The 22,022-nt window shown below is 36.2% G+C and overlaps 1 protein-coding gene across 1 annotated transcript in view; it reads right to left on the bottom strand.

Annotated features, from left to right (window-relative positions):
* Positions 1-1,607: 1,607 nt before the first annotated feature.
* The window catches only part of LOC114049623 (WD repeat-containing protein 26), a 44,696-nt gene continuing 24,281 nt past the window's right edge, over positions 1,608-22,022 (bottom strand). The window contains exons 8-14 of the mRNA XM_027870898.1: positions 19,854-19,994; positions 17,878-17,997; positions 16,350-16,495; positions 16,004-16,082; positions 15,614-15,743; positions 5,380-5,565; positions 1,608-2,338 (exon numbers count right to left, since the gene is read on the bottom strand). Of these exons, the coding sequence (XP_027726699.1) occupies positions 2,313-2,338; positions 5,380-5,565; positions 15,614-15,743; positions 16,004-16,082; positions 16,350-16,495; positions 17,878-17,997; positions 19,854-19,994 (828 nt within the window). The 3' untranslated portion in view covers positions 1,608-2,312. The remainder of the gene's footprint in view (positions 2,339-5,379; positions 5,566-15,613; positions 15,744-16,003; positions 16,083-16,349; positions 16,496-17,877; positions 17,998-19,853; positions 19,995-22,022) is intronic.

The raw sequence follows: 22,022 nt of genomic DNA, 5'->3' as shown, positions 1-22,022 counted from the left end.
CTCTTGAAAGGGCATGAATTTCAATGTTACAAATGTACCCATAGCACTCTTGTAACCAAACTTGTAAACAGCTGTGGAATTTCTACAGCTCATAATTTACTAGAGATGTTACTGCAGAGACTAGGGTGTATTAACGGCTTCAGGGTATACACAAATCATTTAAAATATGAATGGTCTGAACTGTACTGAGGTAAAGAGAAGTTGCCACTTAGTTATATACAATTACCAATAGATTTTTATTCAAGCTTAAAGTAAAAAGTAATTTTAGTTAAGAAAAATGAAGTACCAGATAAGCTGTAACATATAGTTCTTATTCTAACTCAGAAGTATCAAAACAGACAGGAATTCTTTGATTCTCTAAGTGGCGATCTCTGCAAAATGGAGAGTAAAGACACTATGAAAATCTTTAAGGTTATATACCAATTTGATAAATAATCTGTTGACCACGATCTATTAATTTCTCTCTTACTGCAAGCTTTGGGGAGAATCTGTTATTTTAAGGCCAATTTGTGTTTCTCTCTCCTCCCCCACCCCCACATTATTCCTCCCACCAACCGAGTTTTCCCCCCCTCCCCCCAAATAATGGAAGAATCCGTGATATCCAAGCCACCCATGCCTTTTCCTTCCCCATGTGGTTTCTGGAAAAGTCTATCCACAGTAGTTAACTATAGTGTAGATGACTGGTCCTAAAAGAACCTGTAACTCCAGTTCAAGACTTCTACTGATCATGATCTTTCACTCTGGGTTCATCCTGATACCTTCTCCCCTAACCAAAACCTGTGGTCTACCCTATCTATCTTGTCCTTTATCTGAAAAAGAAGAGAATTTCAAGGGAGACCAAGTGTGCCATATTCAACTTATGATGGGGTAAAAAGCACAACATGAACATCAGGCTCTTGGCTTATTTTCAGAAGTGTAAAATATTCAAAATAAAAGTGCTTATTTGTTTTTGGTTTTTTTGTTTTTTACAAAGGAAACCATTCCTTATATTTAAAAACAAAAACCAGAAAAAAGAAATCTATCCACAGCACCAGTTTAGAATGAGGTCCAGTATGGCATTATTTTTAACTTCAACTTAAAAGGGATACTCTTTAAATCTATGAATCCCTACAGATCAAAACATTAAGGAAAAATTTCTAAGTAATATAGGGGAAAATGGATGTTTATAAACTCAATATGCATTATAATCTGGATATGGCCCTCTTCTTAAATTACTTTTGAGATTTAAAAAATGTAGCCAAGATTGTAGCATTTCTCTACATTTCTACTCTTTTTCATCTTTTTTTATTTTCAATTTCATGAAAAACTTGGATAAGCTTTTGAGAAATTCTAAGTTTACCTTTGTTCTATTCTATCATGTTGGTTGTGCATCTAGAAGTTATTTTTTATTCAGTATTTTTAAGATGAGTGATGGCTGTAAGAACAAAAACAAAAGACCTCAAAAATTTTACTCTTAATTGCCTGTAAAGTCCTTCTGAGCACTGTTTCTGACCATGTCTTGTATGGTACTCCAGAAGATCATCAGTTATACTGCATATCTATGTCACAGATGACACTGTTTTTAAGCTGGTTTAAGTTCCAAATGTATACAAATGAAGTCACTTTAATCCTATAAATACTTCTTAATTTATTTAAAAAAAATTGTGCTGTTAACCCTTTACGGGGCAACGAGCTATGTGAAAAGTACAAAACTTTTTGTCAAATGTGATATTGAGAGTGCTTTTGACATAGTTCACTGGTTTATCATCTGGATCAGTATATACTGCGCAACGGGCAAGGCTAGAATCCATGAACCAAGCTGCAAAGATCTCAAGCTAAATAAGGCGGAGAGATTTAGAGAAACAAGAGAAGGAAATAACTTTCCTATCCAACGTATACTCTTCAGACTAAAGCACTCTTTCTATCAAGCCTTCTAAACTGTTAAATAAAGTTTTCCAAACAAGCATTTAAACTTCATTACACAGAAGAGCAACAAGAATGGTAGCCCGCCAGACAAAAAGGCAGGAAGGAAAAAAATATATATACTGAGTTCAATGGGTAGCCTGAATGTAGCACAGTTCTTCACAACCGATGGGGGGGTAATTCAACACGGTGTCCAACAACGTTCTAACGACGTGCTTCATCTCAACTGGTTACTATGAAGCAAGGTGGTAAATGTTTGGCCCCGATCGGGCTTCAGAAATGGTTCTTTTATTTTTCATGACGAGCATGTCTGTCCAGCTATCAATCATGTTTGTTTGCACCAAATCCCAAGCCATTTAAAATACGACTAATTTTAAGTTAAACAGAAGTCGTCTGCTCCGAATTCGCCATCAACTATCCATGCTACTGCATTCCTCTGAATGAAGACAAGATGAAATGTGTGTATATGGAGGAGAAAAAGAAAAAAGTTGTTGGTTAGAAATTTTAAAAATAGCATGTTACTACAAATTATAGTATCACTAATAAAATAATTTAAGTCATATTTTTGGCAACATTCATTTCAGGGCAAAATTTTTTTGATACATTTGCCTTTATACACTGGTTTAACTCCAAAGAGAAATAATTTGTTCCCATAATAACAGTTACTTGTATCACTGCTATCCCAAGTTTTATTTTAGTAGGCCATATAGACACAATAGAGACAGAGAGAGAGAGAGTACATTAAGATATTTAAATGGAGGGGTAAGATGGCGATTTGAATGCTGGCTGTTAAACATTTATTTCCCTGCAATTACCTTTTTTCACACCGCAGAAATAAGATTTAAACCAACATACCACCATATTTCACTTAAGGGACAAATACTATAGATCTTTTAACTGTCATTCCTCTCTAAATTGCCAGGTTTTTTTTTTTTTTTTTTTGGCTTTAAAAAGTTCACAAATGTAATTTGAATAGCCATTAAAAAAACCTGCACACAAAGATATACCTGTATTGCTAGAAGACATAGAATCAGGACTTGAAAAATCTTTTTTATATCTCATGTAAGATCATGAATCTCTTTTTGGCTATTTCTATACTAAAAAAGTATAGTTTTGAGATAATAACCAGTGTAATTAGAGCTAATCCTACATGCAGGTCTTGATAAATTCTAGCACTACATCACCTAGCAATTTCATCACGGGTATTTTGTGTACAATTTTACTGGAAACTACTGAAGTTCACTTTGTTCTCACTACTCATTCTTTTGTATTTTACTATCATGATGGTACAAAAAATTAAATAAAAACAAAAACCTAAAGCACACATTCCTGAATTCTCCTTGAGTTTCTCAGTCATCACTATCCTTTAGCCTACTTCAGCCTACAGTCCCAGCTAAAGTATGAGTGTATGTGTTGGCCACAAGGAGGTCTCTCTGTCCTGTAGATGACTCAGGAAACACCTCAGCAAATGTAGTCAGCTCCTTCTTTCAGTTTCCACCCCCTCCCTCCAGACGACCTTCCAAGATCCATTAAAAACCCTTCTCAGTCATCCTAGTTTAGGTTCTTAGAAGCTGAAGAGTAATGCCACCTCTCTCTTCACTGTTTTTATTCCCCTGAAAGATGAAAAGTTAATTTGGCTCCTAAATCCATTGCTGGAAGTCTTTAATCAGATGCTGGAGGATTACTTGTTAGTGACATAGATGAAACTGATTATGTGGGTAGAGGGCAAACTATAATGACCTCTCAAATCTCTTCCAACTATATGATGTGAAACAAATTTATTGAATTTTTCCTTTGTGACTACGTGGATGAAAGTCAGATAACGTGCTGGGTGATTATACCATCTCAGTGGCACCTCTAAAACAAATCACTTAAAGATCTATTCTCCTGTCACCTACATGAATTTCTTTGAAGGAAGAGCTGCCAAAGGACTAAGAGAATTATGTTAGAAAACTGCGTATCATCACAAAGTAGATCCATAAAGCATCTACCTACCCTAGAGGTTTCAGAATTGGCAATACGATAACAGATGGCAAAATGAGCCTGCCTTTTCATAGGCAGGATTTTCTAGAAGTTAAAGTCAGAATGTCCCATGATAATCTGAAGATGTGAAATTGTCAACCAAGATTCTGAGTAGAAGAAAACAACAACGACAACAAAAAAAAAAACCAACAAAAAAACTAGAACTATTCTTCTCCCTGCCTTGAGCCATTTTTTGCATAAGAGCTAAAGATAAACTATATGAAAATGCTTCTGTCATAACCAAGATCAATTTAGTTCCTTCCAAACAAGCTAAAAAATTAACATTTATAGCTAGCAATCATATTGAAACTGCCACTAAATCATCTAAGTTAAACTTTCCTGTTATCTTATCACCACATTCCATTGGTTCATCAGTGTTTTCACATTAAAATTTAACTCATCATTCTAATGCTTCTTCATCTCTGCTCTAAAGAGAAAACTTTATCTTTAAAAATTCCCTGTTAAATGAAGAAGCCCCAGCGAAGCTCAAATCCCAAGTCACATGGCTGAAGTAAGACCTTTAATAGCCAAAAACACTTTAACCACTGGAGAATTTGAGTATAAAATAGCTGCAAATTCTCCAGGTGTTCCCCCACAGCATTATTCAGCAATAGTCCAGCACACCAGGTCCAGACTAGACTCTCCTCTTCATCTCCTTAATTCTTGATCCTGCTTGACTCAGACAAGAACCCTACGAAAATCCACCAGGCTTTGCCAGTTTGGGACACCTTATTCCATCTGGGACCCCCTTGGTCTTGACCACCATCTTTCCCAACTGTCCACTTCTTAATGAATTTCTTTTTACTGTTTCATCTCATGCCACGTACTCTCTTATAGTGCTGTGCCCTTTCTTCGTACTGTACGTTGGAAGAACAAACCTCATTCATTAAGACACCACCCTGGTTTCATTTTTAGATAACATATGATTAGCATGCAACTGACATGAGGTATTAGGTAAAAAAAGTCTACAGCCAAAGTCTAAGACGGACATCTCCATTTTGTATACTGGTTAGAGATCATTTAGTTTTAGTAAAGTCATTACGTTAACTTGGACAATGTAATTTTTTTGTGTCCTTCAGTAATGAGTACAGTGCCTTACACTCTGTGAGTATTTAATAAATGTTTGCTGAATAAATAAAATTTAGGTAGCATCCATGGCAAAAAGATTTTCTAATATAGTAGAATTTGGTATATAATTACATGAGGCTGAGGGAATTCTTTCCAGTTCTACTCATAAGAACCATAAAAAGGTTGTAACTACGAAATTAAGTGACAACAATGTTTAAAAGAATATCTATGCAAGACCAGTGTACAGTACTCAAAGGATAAATTTCTCACCCCCAATACACATGCCACATACATATACTTCAAAATTATCATTGATTATTGTAACCAATATGCAAAATCCAGCTTTCATCGAAGAAAAAAACCTAAGAACGTTGTAAATGGCGTTACCTTCAATATCCTGGTTGTCTACAAAAGGTGCTGGTCCCCATATTCTAACAGTGCCATCATCTGAAGCACTGGCCATCATGGATGGAATCTGTGGGTTCCAGCTCACACAGTTAACTGTGCGTGTGTGTCCTGTTAGCTCTGCAATTGGCAGTTCACTACGTTTGTGCCAGATGTATACTTTATGATCTGAATAAAACAGCAATTCAGAGAAAAAGAAAAAAAAAAAGAGACATTTGCATAAAAGAGACATACTACCATTTGACATTTTCAAATTATCCTGTAGGCCTAACAATAATACATACAGCTACTGACTAATAACATAGCTCGACAATAAAAGAACACAGAGTTTGTGAAAAATTCTCTTAAGCAAATATTCAACACCACCATATTTCTTTGTTCGGTTTTCATCATCTTTCTTATAAAAGTGATGTGATGAAACAAACAACACTTCAAGGATCTGTGACTTTATTGCTGTGTCCCTGATTCAGAACAGTTTCTGAGAATTGCTATGGGCCAAAACATCATCTCCAGGTGGATATACACTCACTGGACCCTTATACCTTGGTAGAACATATTAGATCTTACGCTTTGGCTTAGCTTTGAGAACTTAAGTTTCCCTCTATCTCAAAAGGAGGCAACAGAGGAAGACTTGTGTAGGTACCACATCCATAATGATTTGAAAGAGATTTTCATCCATCATATTATTATGCTAACATTAAGATAACTATTTCATGAATAACATTTTAAGTTCTTTGAACCTAAGCAGGTAACAATGAGTTTTGTCTATTTATACAGTTATTGGTCACGTACCTGTTTCCACAGTATACATTTGTGACTTGTGATCATGAAGTAATGTGACTGATTTTAAAACATACACCCAAATGAACCTTGTCTTTCTCACTAGTCACATTTCAGTTTTAAGTTTCCTTTGTATCTACATCCAGTTCAAAGTGCTGTCTTACTTTATATTTTCTCTTCTTCCATTTCAATTCATATAAAGGAATTCACTTTGCAAGTTAACTACTTTCCCCCATTTATTTGTCTTCTCAAAACACACATCTACCAACATTTCTCCCACAATTTTATCAAGCCCCACCCTCTCTGGGAGGAAGAAGAAAATTTCATTTTTTACCACAGCTGTATCACAACTATAAAAGTAAATAAAATGATTTCTAAAATACTAAATAAGAGCCCCAAACTCAGATTATAGTACCAAATAACCCAAATGTCACCTCATTTATACAGTGTGCTGCAAACCATTCATTGTGTCCCCTTATAATCATGCTGGGCATACTGGTAATAGATTATTATTCCCACCTAACAAGGAAGGTTAAAAAAACAACTTCAATCCAAATCTTTTTATTCCACATCTCCTTCTCAAGTCCATAAGTCACGCAAGAAAAATCCACCCTTTTACATTATAGCTGCACTTAGTTTTTTATTTAAAATATTAACACCTACTTTGATCACTCACTTCATTGACTCGGTGATAAATGAATTAACTTAAAATCTAATGCATCTTCAAAGCATGAAGATCTGCTATTGCTGAAGGCAGTGGAGAATCAAATGCTTTTTAGCTGTGGGGGTTGAAAATCGTGAAGAGGGGCTCTGTTTCCAAAAGTTTAAAAGTTGACTGCTCACTAATTGAAGACAATAGTCCGAAAGGAGTTTAAAAAGCATTTGCAAAATATTTTGAGCAATAGCAATATTGCTGGAGTACATAGCCTTTGAAAGTAACCACTATGAAGGAGACACATTCATCTGCATTAAGAGTTCAGTATATTTGTCAACGATCTAGCCAGTCAACAGTTAGTCAATAAACATTAAGCACCTACTGCGTGCCAGGCACTGTGCAGCCACATTATTTTATAGTTATGACTCATATGCAGATGCCACATTTGAGCAATGGACCAATTGATTTATTTTTATGAAAACTGAGTGGTAATAATTTACATTTGTACAGCACTTTCCAATTTACAAAATGTTTCCCACGCAATAAGCTTGTGAGTCAAGCATCCATTCATTCATTCAAGCATTTATAAAGTGCTTAGACAGGCATTGTGAACAGAAACAAACACAAACGAATCTACATCATCAAAGAACTTAAATTCTATTGCAAGGAAAGTAACATGAAGAGATATGTAAATAAATGCAAAGTAAATAAAAATAACTTTGGAGAAGGCACTAGCAACTGGGTTAAAGAGGAGGTGATTAAAATAAAGTATTGAGGGAAGGTAGGGATCCTAACAGGTAGATGTGGAGAGGAAAGGACGATGGGATTCTTAGTGCATCCCAGCGACGCAGTCTATACAAAGATAGGAGACTGGATGCAGTGTCCAGGGAATGGTATTTAAGACAGTTTGCCTGGAATATAGAGTGAATGAAAGAGCGTAATGTTCAATAAGTATGGAAAGGATGAAGCCAGACTGTGAAGAGCTTAAAATGCTAAAGAGGAAGGAGTACTTATCCCTAGAGGCAATAGGGAGCCAACAGACATTAATGACCAGGGTAACATTGTTAGACTGGAGCTTTATGAATATCACTTTGTCAGTTATGTGAGGTATGAATAGGAAGATGAGATTGAAAGCCAGGAGACCAATTAGGTGGCTATTATAATAGTCCTGATCAGAGGTGGTAAAGGCCTGAACTTGGACAGCAGTCGCGAGTATAAAGAAGGGGATGGATATGGATAAGAGATGTTGTGGTGGTAGATCAACAAGGCTTGGCACTTGAGCATAGAGGGTGGGGAAGAATGGAGAGGTATGGATGACTCAATTAATTGCAAACTGAAGTGACTGGAATGACGGTAGAATGAATGCTCAACAGAATTAGCAAAGTTAGGAAGAGAGGAGTTCTGATTTGGATATATTGAGTTGGAGATACCCATGGCACATCCAACTGGAAATGCCCATTAGGAAGTTGGTGATGCATGCCTGGAACTCTGGAGAGACTTGCTTCATAGTTATCTGCAAAAGAGACAGTTGAAACCCATGTCCAAAGAAGCTGATGAAATCACCCAGAAAAGTAGGGAGAAAAGAGCCTAGGGGCAGGGGTGGGGGAACCTGCCAAGGTGTGCCCCTTTGACTGAACCCAAACTTCACAGAACAAATCCCCTTAATAAAAGGATGTGTTTTGTAAAACTTTTTTGACTCAGTCAAAAAGGACAAGTGGCCTTTAGGACACAGGTTCCCTACCCCTGGCCTAGGGGGTAGAGGTGGGAGTTAAGCCGTAGATAAGGATGCTGAGAGAGTACTGGTGCAATCAGACAGGCAGCAGGCGAACAAAGAGAGGGCAGTGTCACGTAAATGAGGAAGAAGAACAAAACCAGGTGGAGGGGTAGTTGACTATGTCAGAATCGACAAAGAGGTCAAGAAATTTTAGGGCTGATAAAAGGCCATTAGATATGTCAATATAAGTGATAACCTTCGAGAGATAGTTTGAGTTAAACGATGAAGTTAGAATGCAGGGAGTTCAGAAGTTAGGGAAGATATGGAAAGCAGTGTGCAAGAATGGGTTTTTCTATTTGTTTTGGTTGTGAAAGGAAAGAAATACAAAAAAAAAGAAAGGAAAGAGATATAAAATGACGGCTTGAGCAAACAGTAAAGTTTTCTTAGAATCTCTGTAGAGAACAATAGTAAGATTGAGCCAGTAGGTAGTAGGTAGGAGTTGAAAATTAGTGACAGAGACGGTCAGGTTGTTAGGACTAGTTGCTAGAAGAGATGGGAACAAAAACACAAGAAGATGGGATGGGTTGGCTCTGGGTAAGGAGAAATGGATATTTCATTAGAGAATGGATCAAAGAAAGAAAGGCATGGGGTTGGGGGTGGGTGTATGTGATGATGTCCAAAGGTTTGGAGATATCAGAAGAGGCAGCTCAAAGCAACAGCAAATAACCTCTACAGTTAAGTACGAGGTGAAGTCCGTCCTCTGCAAAGACAAAAATGGGGCAGGAAAAGTAGTATGAGAGGTTTGAGTAAAGAGGAAAAGACTTCAAACAATCACTGTTGATAGTGGGTTCTCTAACTTTGGTCTCAAGATCCTTTTACATTCTTAAAATGTAGTGGACTCATTCACTATTCACATTTGACCCTGGTGACTTCCTATTTAATCTGTTAATATCTTTACCCAGATGTAAGAATAGGATTTCTTTTCCTAAATTAGCAATGTGTCTGCATGATAAACCTTTCTTACCACTTCATCAGATATAATTTTGAAAAGAGAAAACCACTTAATTTTTTGGGAGATTTGAACTAAGCAATTCTCTTTACTATTTGACCACCCAATCAAATGAAAAAGGAAGCTATCTTGTTATAGATATCCAGTTTGAAGTATTCATGCTTTGATATCACGGAACTCAGGGGGTTTGATTTACTATAAAATGACCTGGTGGTTTCAGAACATAGTCTGGTACTTAAAAAAAAGACATATGTAGATAAAGATTTTGAATGATTTTAAAAGATTCCATTGTTTTTAATAAACATTTAGCTGAAAGTTACATTAAAAAAATCTGAATTTCATATTCAATTCACACTCCCCAAAATAAGAGCTATTTATAAGAATGGTTTTGTTTATTTTAACAGATTATGTGCTGTCAAAGTAAAATATTATATTACAACCAAAGTACCACACTCGTCCCCCAACCTCTACCTTCTATCACCCCACTGCTTTCCATATTAAGACACAAAACTTTTTTTTTAAAGTTCTTCACTTTTCTTTGAATCTTTTTCCCTTCTGTATCTTTGTTTGCTTTAATGCGGTATGTCTTTTCCCAGCAAGTTCTATTCTCTCTGATCCATCTTGTACACCGAAATGTGATTGCCTCAAAGTAAACCACAGACAATATATGTCTACAAATTTAAAATCTTTGGCTGGATTAAAGAAAGTTAACAATTATGATGCCAATTTCTCCAACTGGAAAAGAGGTCCAGAGGGAATTTTGTTTGCTAATTACAAAGTAGAGAGGTATGATAATGTTCTGGTCTCACAAGATTAGAGTGCCTAATAATGTTAGACAAGGAAATGAGTTTCAGAGGGTAAAGAAATTTGGATTTCACACATGAGGAGGAATGATTCAACAGAAAATATGATTGACCAGAACAATGAGGAAGCAATGAAGTCACAGAATTAGAAAGATAAAAAGGTTACAAGACATAGTGGCTTTTGAAAGCTATTGTATACCTCTGAATCTAAAGCAGTGCTGTGAGACTAAGTTGCAGACTAGCTGAAGATCTGCATTGGTAGAAGGAGATTACTTACCCAAAAGAAGTCTACAGCAATAAATGACAGATATTGATAAAAAAAAAACAAACCCGAAAAGTATTCAGATTTGTGCTCCTGTCTTCTTTTCTCTCTTCAATTCAAAGGCTAATAACCCTGTCCCACCTCCTTCAAGAAGTAATTTTTCCTTTTTTTCATTTTCTGTTTTTTACTGGTCTCATCCCTTTTGTCTACAAACATATTCAGGTCTCCCCAGCTGTACTTCTGTACCCCAAATCAACCCGGCTACGTGATCTATCTTATCTCTTCTCTCAAATATTGTCTCTATTTCCTCTCCATCAATTTATTTGTTCCTCCACCTCTTACAATCTGGATTCATTCTATCTACCCTTCCACTTTACTGAAACTGCACTCTCAAAGGTCACTAATGACTGGGTCCTAATTGCCAAACCTAGTGGACACTTCTCAGTAACTGATCTTTTAAAACTGTTTGAGGACATGTCCACTGTTTAGCACAGGGCTTTGCACACAGTTGTCATTTAAAATTTGTAGAAGTGAACTGACCACATCCTTCCTTTATTCTTGAAAAACTCTTTTTTTCCTTAGGCCCCATAATACTCTCCAAATCCTCCTTTTTCTGGATTGTCTCTTTTGTTTCTCATGCCGGTCCACTCTCCTGGCTTCAACTGTCTCCTTTATTCAGAAGACTCTTAAATCTAAATTTCTAACTTCAACTTATCTCTCAAGCTAGGATTTTTAACTACTTGCCAGATATTACCACTTGAGTAAAGAATTGGAAATTGAGGAAATTCCCATCAATTGGGGAATGGCTGAATAAGTTGTGGTATATGAATGTAATGGAATACTACTGTGCTATAAGAAATGATGAGCAGGCAGACTTCAGAAAAACCTGGAAAGACTGACATGAATTGATGCTGAGCGAAGTGAACAGAACCAGGAGAACATTGTGCAATGACCAACTTTGATAGACTTAGCTCTTCTCAGCAATACAATGATCCAAGACAATTCCAAAAGACTTGTGATGGAAAATGTTATCCCGCCTCCAGAGAGAGAACTGATTGATGGCATCTGAATACAGATTGAAGCATATTATTTTCACCTTGGTTTTTTTTTTTTTTGGTGGCTTTTCCTTATTGTTGTGGAAATATGTTTCCATGATTGCATATGTATAACCTATATCAGAATGCTTGCTGTCTTGGAGACCAAGGAGGGAAAAAAAGGGGGGAGAAAATTTTGGAACTCACAATCTTATAAAAATGAATGTTGAATACTATCTTTACATGTAATTAGAAAAAATATTAAAAAAAGATACTTCCACCTGTTTATTCCAACAAATTTAACATGCCCCCAAATGAATTTATCTTCCCTCCAAAATCTGTTCTTCCTCCTGACTTTTCTTACTTCTGACAGTGGTTCCATTAGTTTTCTAGTAATCCAGATTTAAAACCTATCAATTTTTACTTGTCTTTCAGTCCCCAATTCAACAAGACGCCAAGTCCCATTATTTCAATATCTACTCACTAAGTTGAATCCAATATGTTCTCTCCACTCTACCAACCTAGTTCTGGCCTTCTCGGTTACACTATTACAAAAACTTCCTTACTAATCTCTCTGCCTTTAGGCTCTCTTTTATAAATTTGGTCAAGTCGGATGAATTTTCAGAGCGGAGCTCTGATCTTGCCAATGCTTAAAACAAAAATCCTTAGTGCTTCTCCATCACTCATGAAAGAAAGTCTCAACTTCTCTGCCGGCGGCCCAAGCCCAAGACTCGGCCCCAGCCTGCTCTTCCCTCCGCTCTCTACTTCCTGAACACTTGCATTTTCACCGCTGCTGCTGCTGCTGCCTTTACTCAGACCGGCTTTTCTTCTTGGAAAACACCAGTATTTTCCCCAAATCCATTTGTGCTACATATTTTTCCAGATCCATGAAGCCTTTTTTCATTCCTCTAGCTTGAAGGTCTCTCTCCCTTCTGTACTGGTCTCATTGTGCTTTCATATTTTAAATTTGCATTATCGTTACTTGGGTATGTTTTGTCTTTTCTACTAGATAAATTCTATCAGGTAGGGGATAGTTTCTAGCACATAGTAGGCCTTAAATATCTGTTGAAGGAATGAATGGTTGGACTTCACCTTATGCCAAAATCTAAAGCTATCATTTTCAATTTCATTTCTGTCCCATGCATACACCTTAATGAAAAACATTTTAATGAAGCTAGGATAATAAGGCGACAAGCATGACGAGAATTCTAGCCCCAAATCTACCAACGTGAGATTAGTTACGTGACCCTGGGCAAGCCGCTTCATCTCTCTGGGTCCTAGTTTCGTGCGTAAAATGAATGGGTCGGATCATATAATCACTAAGTTTCTTTCTGGCTCTAAAACAAAATGTGATAGTATTTGTGATACCATGACCCATTTTGTTCTACGAGGTTTTTTTTTTTAAAATTAGGGCAAGAATGTTGCTGTAAAAGTTGTTCAGTAAATATAATTCACCTCAATTTGTCTATAAACAATTTAGTTTCCAGCAGCATTCTACCAACCTGAGGGTTACAAATTTAAATCAGCTACAATAATTAATGCTTGAATGCTTTAGCTGTAACAACTGAGCAAGAAACAAGGGGAAAATACTTGTGGCTGGGCCTTTAAAATTTAATTTATATAAGACTTTGGTGGTTATCATAATTTATCTTCTGTAGTTTTTAGGGCTTTTATTTCTATCAGCTCGGGAGATTTACTGAATCTATTTTACATTTTAATTCATAGTGACGCTAAGATCTACATAGATCCCCAGATTTTGTCATTATAACTATCTTTGCTGTATAACAAATACAGTAATAATATATGATTATAAAATAACAGTTTAGCACAACACCTAAGAATTGCTGATGTGGTTTATATACCTTCACTTTTGATCATTAAATAAATATTCAAGATGTTATACCCATTTTACAAATGAAACTCAGGTCCAGGAAGGTGAGGTGACTATTATGTGCAGGAGGGGAATTTCACCAGCATCTCAAACACATTATCTTCCCCTAAACCTGGCCCTCCTTTCAGACTAGTGAAGACCCCATCATTCACTGTCGCCTTGGATAATAACCTTACAGATTCACCCCTGACTCTTCTCCTCCTGGTGCCACCACAGCCACTTTCATGCTGCTCTTTTCTAGGCCAGACCTTCCTTACTTCTCAACTAGACTAGGGCTTCTTAAAACTTTTCCCCTCCTCTTTTCGTATTTCAGCAGCCTTAATTGGACACTGCGTGGCCCGAGGGCATGCACGCTTTGTGTTCACAACCAAGTGAAGTTGCTTGATGCTGCCAGAACACCTCAGATTCATTTTTGCATTTTATTTTTAATTAATTTTTGGTTGTTGCACAGTCAGAAACCTTTAAGAAGTGCTAACTAGACTAGGGTTGGCAAACTATAGCCTGAAGGACAAAAGAGCATTTAAAAATATAAATCTTATTTAAAGGGGGTGAAAATGATTCTAGCTTGTAGGCCATTCAAAAGCCAGGTAGCTGGCAGTTTGCTGAACTAGATGTCAGCCTCCCAACTGGGGCCCTTTCCCATCTATCCTCCACACTGATATTAAAGTCACATAATTAAGGTATAGATATGACAATGTCAGTTTCCTGCTCAAGAATCTCCAGTGGCTCCCTATTGCTTGCAGATTCAAATACTAACAACTTTTGGCATTTTTACAGTTTTTCACAACTTGGCTCCAGCCTATAGGTCAATGACACATTTCTCCTTCATTCCCTCTACCTTTCAACCCAAATGACCTATTTGTTGTTCCCACACATACAACACTTCACTCTCCCAGCTTTGTGCTTCTCTATGTCTGGGGGGCACTACCTCCTTGCCTCCAACTATCAGACTCCCTGGTTTCTTTCAAATCTGAGTTTAAGTGCCATCTCCTTCATAAATCCTCTCCTGATCCTTCCAGCTACTAGTGCCTCCCCCTGAAATCAACTTCTATTTATATAGTTACCAATATAGCTAATGTTGCTTCTTCCTGATAAAAAGGCATTTTTGTTTTGTATCACAAGCATTTAGCACAACACCTAGCACTGACATTTATTAATGTCTGGTACTCAACAAATGCTTGATCGATGTGTATCAGCATTCTGATACTCTGATACTATAGCTGAAACACTGAACACAAAGTGACCAAAACATTCCTAATTGGCAAAGGAGAAAACCTAATCAAAAGAGTGTAGGCATAATTATAATCAGCTTGCCTAAAATGCTAAGTGGCAGAAAAATTATATTATCTAGATTATTACTGATTTAAAACAAAAAAGACACGTGCTGCTATGACTGATAGGACCTTCAACAGTTGACTTTTAAAAATCATAGCTGTGTTCAGTTGAGCCCACCCAAGTTAACCATAACTAATAATGAATTTTTAAACCTCAACCTACTTCTAAAGAAGAATCAATCTAATTAAATGCCCTGACTGTTAAAACTATGAAAAAACAATGATTTAATCAATCTGATGCATGGACCCAAGAACCCTACCTTCCCTCCTCCTACCTAACACACACAGCCAAGATTAAATGCTAGGAATTTAGCATCAGGAGAGCTTTAAGTCTTTGAGTGACAACTGCTAATAGTGAATAAAACCCCCCTATACATAAAAAAAAATAATGGATAGGAACCAGATCTGTGATTTCATGAGTAAAAGGAACATCTGAAGAGGAAGCTCCCTCTTACCAACATAGGTCAGGACATTTTTTGACTTAAGGGTCAGTCTTGGAGCCATTGCTCAGAGGATTGAGAGGCTAAGTGATGTCCCCAGGGTTAGAAAGCCAGCCAGGATATATCAGAAGCCAGTCTTGAAGCCAGGTCCTCCCTGGCTCTCAGGATGGCTCTCCAACCCTTTTACTACATTTTCTTTCATCTACACATATTCTAAATAATTATGGATCTTCAATCTGTCTAAGTACATTAAAAATGGCACTTAATTACAATCACACATTCAACTACTATTACCTTCACTGCCACTAGCGATGAAGTCTTCATTATGGCCTCCAAAACATGAGTGAATTGTGTAAAATCCTTGTGTAACACCTTGATACTTTCTCACTAAAACTCTGTCTTGTAAGTCCCATAAATGAACTCCCTATAAGCAAAAGAAATCATAGGAGTTTATTTTACCTTAAAGGAACAACATTCTTTTCCCCCCTAAGTTATTTTTATTTTCTATTTGTTATGAACAAGTGAAGTAGTTATCTTTCGATAAAATTCAATGTTATTTTAAGTGTCATAGATACATCAATTTAATATTGGATAGACCTATTTCTATTCACTTGCATATAAATAATAAAATCACAATTGGTATTCATTTGAAGAAAACATATTGGAAAATTATTATAAACTTACCTGAGTTGCTACATTTAACAAAGCTAATCGGCCATTTTTTGAAATAGTAAAAGACATAATAGGGTGATCTTCTTGTACTCTGTTATAAGAACACACAGAAAAAATGCTAGTCAGTGTGGTAAAGATTAGAACATATTTAAAATTTCCAAAAATGGGAAACCCCCCAGATTTTTGGTAAAAATGACACAATTTTTTCTGTAATTAACATGATCTTTATACTTGACTGCGAAAAATTAATCTGAATCAAAGGCGATTAGATGCCATTTAACCATTTGTTCCAATGCATTTTTAAAAATGCTTAACATCTGTTATTTAATAAAAAACAAAAACAAAAAACAATAGTTACATGTTTCTATCTGTAAGGTCCTCAAAGTTGTATCCCCGAATTCGCTGGTGTGTGTCTGATGCCAAAACAGTCTTCCCATCACTTAAGCACCAAAGGCATTGCACTCTTACCCCTTCCCAGGAGTCAAGGAGATTACCATCTAAATCCTAATCAGGAGAGAATTATAATTGACAAGAGTGGTCAGAGAAAACCATAACAATTTTCCAAAACAAAAGTATATGTTTTTCTTAGTAATATCTTTTAAAAATATTTCCCCCACTTGATGTTAATTTCAACCTTGTTATTTCCAAGTATTCCTACTCAATCATAGGAATCTAAACAGTCCTATGAAAATAAATATAACCAAGACAAAAATTTCAGTGATGAAGTTCTCCAAGCTTTAGGCAAGGGGTTATGTACTGAAAGAATTACCAGCAAAGAGAAACTATTCTGACACCTGGACATTGGTTTTCTGAAGCTGACCAAAATGGGATTTTTGGAAATGTGTTTCACTGAAAATTTATCAGGAATTATGGCATTAAACAGAATCTGTTTTAAGTAGGCTCATGAACCCCTTATAGGCATTTGAGTTTTCTTGTAGAGAGACTACAGATGCAGAAATATTAGCAAAAGGATACATAGTTCTCCCTCACAGTTTAAGGTTTACCCTTTAACAAACTTTCACTTACTAGTGAGGCCAAGATCAACTCTGTACTAGTTTCACAAACAGTTCACTAAATGTGTGAAGTTAAGAGATATAAATTTCCAAGATAAATACTCGTCATGGATCCACAGAAAATGTTTTTGAAAGGGGTTCTTCAACTACAGATAACCTCCAATTTAATTGACCTATGCTGTAGTGAAACCTTTTAAGTTTCTTAATAATCAACCAATACAAAAAGTGTTTATTGTGTACCTTGCATGTGCCAAAAACAATGAAGTACAAAGAACACAAATTTCCTCACAATTGTTATGCCAGGTACTTTTAGAGTCCTGACTTTTTCCATAGCATTTTTAATGTTATCCAGTATTATTTTCCAAGTACGTCAGACTAAGATTCTAAAAACTTTTTGTAAAACTAATCCTACTTTTACTTAAAATTTGAATCACTTTACTGCTAAATAAGATTTATCTAAGAAGAATTCACATTAAATCAGACCAAATTTGGTAGGCTTAAAATGAAATGCAATCCTTTGACTCCAACACAATTTAGCAATAAATCTAGTAACCATAAAGAATAAAATATATTTCCCATATTTTATCAAATACCTTACTAAACTCAAAAGAAGGCGGCTTGGTATGGACAAGGAAAACAGTGAAATACTGACCTGGTCTATTTTTAGTCACTTTATTTTTGTGAGCACATTAAAGCGTTTTTTAAAAAGTTCTCTTATTCTGGCAAATATTTTGATCTAGTAAAATAGGACACCGAGTCTTAAGTTAAGTCAATAGCTGGTAATAAAGTAGATTCCATTTTTTCTGAGTAAACACAAATTAAGAACTTCATTCACAGAAATGTGATTCTTGAAGGGAACACTGTAGCACTTACACACTGGTAGAACTGTCCACGCTGCCCTCCAGTTACAAAGCGTTTCCCATCTGGATTCCAAGCCACACTTGTTAAACTGTCTTCATGAGACTGGCTCATCTTCGTCCTCAGCTCCCCTGTCTACAAAAAAAAAAAAAAAAAAAAAAAAAAAAAAAATGGATAAGACCTATCCTTCCTTACCACTACTTCAGGGAAAATGTGTTTAAAAAAAAAAGCGTGAATTAATGCTAACTATGGAGGTCTATGAGAACAGTGCTATATACTTACTTAGAGAAATACATCATTTTAACAGTAATACTAAATAAAGATTTCATGTGATAATATCCCCTCCCAAAATGAAATTATCATCTGATAATTTACTAGTTTACAATGAAATGGGTGTGCAATTTTTTCAGAATAACAGCATAAGAATAGCCCAAGGCCACTACCCCTACTTAAAAAATAACCTAAGATATCTGAATGTAGAATGCTGACCCACCATAAAGGTGGGTAAGGTTTGTTCTCTCCTCCTCTCCCTCTCTTTATAAAGAACATACAGAGGACTGAAAGCAATAAATCACATCCTGGAATGGTTTGAAGAACAAGATATTTTCTAGATAAGCTGATTAAAAACTATTTTCTTTTGAAGGAGTTTCTGAAGCAAATTAAAGTGATACACAGTAAAAGTAGACAGGATGTCAAGACATACTTGACTGAATGGACACTGGTCCAAATGAAAACTTGAGATTTTTAAGTTAGAAAACAAAAAAACCCACAATTTCAGTATTAAAGTATACACACTGCCCTTTCTGTGTCACATTGGAAGTCTTAATGGAGAATTAATAATAGAATCAGAATTGCAATTACGGCATTTCAGCCTCAGCTATTTTCTAGTATACTTGCTTTTATGGTCTTCATTCTGCTAAGTTCTTTAAATCCTCCTTTCCAATAGCTGTTCAATGAAGCAACAATGAAAATATTTATAAATATGTTGGACTCAAGCCTATCCATCTAGGTTTTATCTCAACCTCAGAGACAACCTGAACTATTCTTATGCTTTCTTTAGAGTTAAAAAAAATAGCATTGCAAAAAAATAGCATTGCCTCACAAGCCAGCTAACAATAAACTTTTTTTGCAGCTTGATAAAGAAATGAAATAGTTCCAAACAACTGAGGCTTACTTCCAAGGCCAAAACAAAAGTAAATGTCTTATTTAGGGTGAGAAGTAAATTCCAGAACTTGAACTCTGGTGAAGCTGTGCATGGCATCTGGGAAAAAGAATATCTGGCATTACCAAGTTAAATCTGAATATACTATTAAAAGGTAGCCAGAAAAGTTAGAGTATTACGTAGAAAATTAAGATTAATGCCAAATTTACTACACATATCCACAATGACAAAGGTAATTCCAATATCCTTAGACTGTTATAAAATCCATCCTTTTGTGACAAAGCATAAGCTAAAAAAAGACTCCTGAAAAATGTTTACTAGACTGGTTTTCATTTGCTTTCACAGCACCACAGTGTAGACTTGTAAATCCCATAACAGAAAATTAAAAGTAGAGCTATTTGAAAGTTTCTTTTTACTTAGCTACTCTGATTGATACAATGATCCCTAACAATTCCAAAGGACTCAGGATGAAAAATGCTAAATCTGATGAACTGTGTGCAGACTGAAGTATACTTTTTTTCACTTTATGCCTCTTGGTGGCTTTGTTTTGTTTTTGATTTTTTTTAAAGCAACATGGCTAATATGAATATGTTTTGCATGACATGTATAATTGAGATCATGTTGCTTGTGTCCTCAAACGGGTGGGGGAAGGGCAGGAGGAAGAAAAAAATCTGGAAATAAAAATATTTTTTAAATGAATACTAAAAATAAATTTTAAAAGAGGTTTTTTTAATAAATGGATTAAGTTTATCACAATAAATTCACCCTGACTTTAGTCATCAAATTGAGTACATCTGTAATGAATACAAAGAACAGAGTTGTTGCTTACTTGTACATTCCAGAGCCAGAGCTCAGAGCAGTCATCTGGGCCACAAGCTACAAGATAGTTGTCATCTGGACTCCAAGCAATATAAGAAACACCATAAGCATGCCCTTCTAATGTTTTAAGCAATTTTAGCTGGTGTGTATCCTGAGAAAGGAAAAAAAACAAACTGACAAATATTTCGAACCAATATGGTTTTGGTTTTTCTTTTGGTTTGTCACTTTATTAAACTGCTGCTAAAATACTTGATTAGTACTCTTTGGGACAAATCTGCTTGGCTTTTCTTTTCAAGCTACAGCTTAAGCACAATGCTTCTTTTTCTTTTCTTTCACATTTATTTTAATGAATAAAAATCTATTTTCTCTTCTTCCTATTTACCCCTATCATTCAAAAAGAGAAGAAAAAACTCTTGTAACAAATATGCATAGTCAAAAAAAAGATTGATTTCTGGGGGCAGCTAGGTGGCACAGTGGATAGAACACCAGCCTTGGAGTCAGGAGGACCCAAGTTCAAATCCAGCCTCAGACACATAACACTCACTAGCTGTGTGAACCTGGGCAAGTCACTTAACCCCACGGCCTCATCAAAAGAGAAAAAGAAAAAAAAAAGATTAATTCCTACACTGACCATGTCTAAAAAAGTCTCCATTTATACTCCATTTACCTACTGTCTCTAGGTAAGGAGATGGGCTGGGCATTTCATCAGGGATCTCCAAGGGTGTGTGACAGGTCTCATTCTACTCTTCTTGTTATGCCTTGTCTCTAACAGACCCAAACCTACCCTCATCCTCTAATACTGCTCTTTTCAACCTTTCCTTTATCCATGCCAACTTCTCCCACCTCTGAGCTAGGGTTGGCCCTTCAGGGCAGTCATAACTTAACTACTGGACATCCACAGTAATATGGATATCCAAAGAAATAATATACACATACTCTTGGGAAAAGTCCTCCCTCACCCTCTGGCTCTGTGCTCTGAAGGCAGTGAGCCACGACCCCATTGTCTAGATGGGATAGAGTGAGTCTCACAGGATAAGCAAGTACAGATGAATTGTGATCTGCATCAGAAATTTCTTTACATTATTTTTCATTCCAAATCCACTCTCTTTCCACACTTCTCCTTTACTGTCAAGAATACCACCATCCACCCAGTTTTGCAACCTTAGTGTCATTTTTTTGATTCTTCATTCTACCTCACCTCACATACAGATCAATTGCCAAATCTTGTCATTTCTCCCTTCATATTTCTTACATCAATCTGCTGTTCTCTACTCACAAAACCATCATGGTTTAGAACTTCACCATCTCTTTTGAAATACTCTAGTGGCTTCCTAATTGGTTTTCCTACTTCAGGTCTTTTACTTCTCCAATCAATCTGGCAGAGATTTTCCTAAAGCACACATGTGACCTGTCATTCCCCTACTCAAATTCTAGTGGCTCCCTATGAACTCTACGCTCATATAGTTTCATCATTTAAATTTTGGTGTAAGTAAAATAAGTAAATGTACATATAATTGGGAAGAGATGAATGCCCCAAAATTTATCTTTGACTACCTGGCATTGTGCTAAGTGCTGGAGACACAAAGAAAGGCAAAAGACAGCTCCTGTTGCTCTTAAGAAGCCTACAGTGTAACGGGGCAGACAACATGCAAACAATGATGTACAAACATCAGGATAAAGTGGAGATAATCAAAGGGAGAGAAGCACTAGCACCAACTAGGATTGGGAAGGATTCTTGCAGAAGGTAGGAGACTTTAGCTGAGACTTGAAGGAAGGCAGGGAAAGTAGGAGGTAGGGATGAGGAAAGAATTCCAGGCATGATCACAAAAAGTTTAGAGACCACTGGAATAGAGGACACTCCTCAACTTTGAGAATATTCATTTAAGGTCAAAATTAAAATGATAATTCCAGGGTATGTCACATTCAAAATCTCATTAGGTTTAACTCAGAGCTAGTACTTTATATCTGTACTTTACACCTAACCACTTAAGTGGATTTTGAATGCTGAGAAGGCCACTTTTAGGACATCTCATAGAGCCCTCAAGCTCAACATCCTAAAAAACCCAAACATTTTACTTTATATTATGCAATATAGCTAGAGTTAGTTCTGTATTTAAGACAAAATCTTTAAAGAACATTAGTCTTCTATGGCAGCCTGAAAAAAATCATTAGACCCAGA

The sequence above is a fragment of the Vombatus ursinus genome, unplaced genomic scaffold, assembly GCF_900497805.2.
Source record: "Vombatus ursinus unplaced genomic scaffold, bare-nosed wombat genome assembly UNPS02014798.1, whole genome shotgun sequence".
NCBI classification, from domain to species: Eukaryota; Metazoa; Chordata; class Mammalia; order Diprotodontia; family Vombatidae; genus Vombatus; species Vombatus ursinus.
This window is presented reverse-complemented; position numbering and strand designations above follow the sequence as displayed.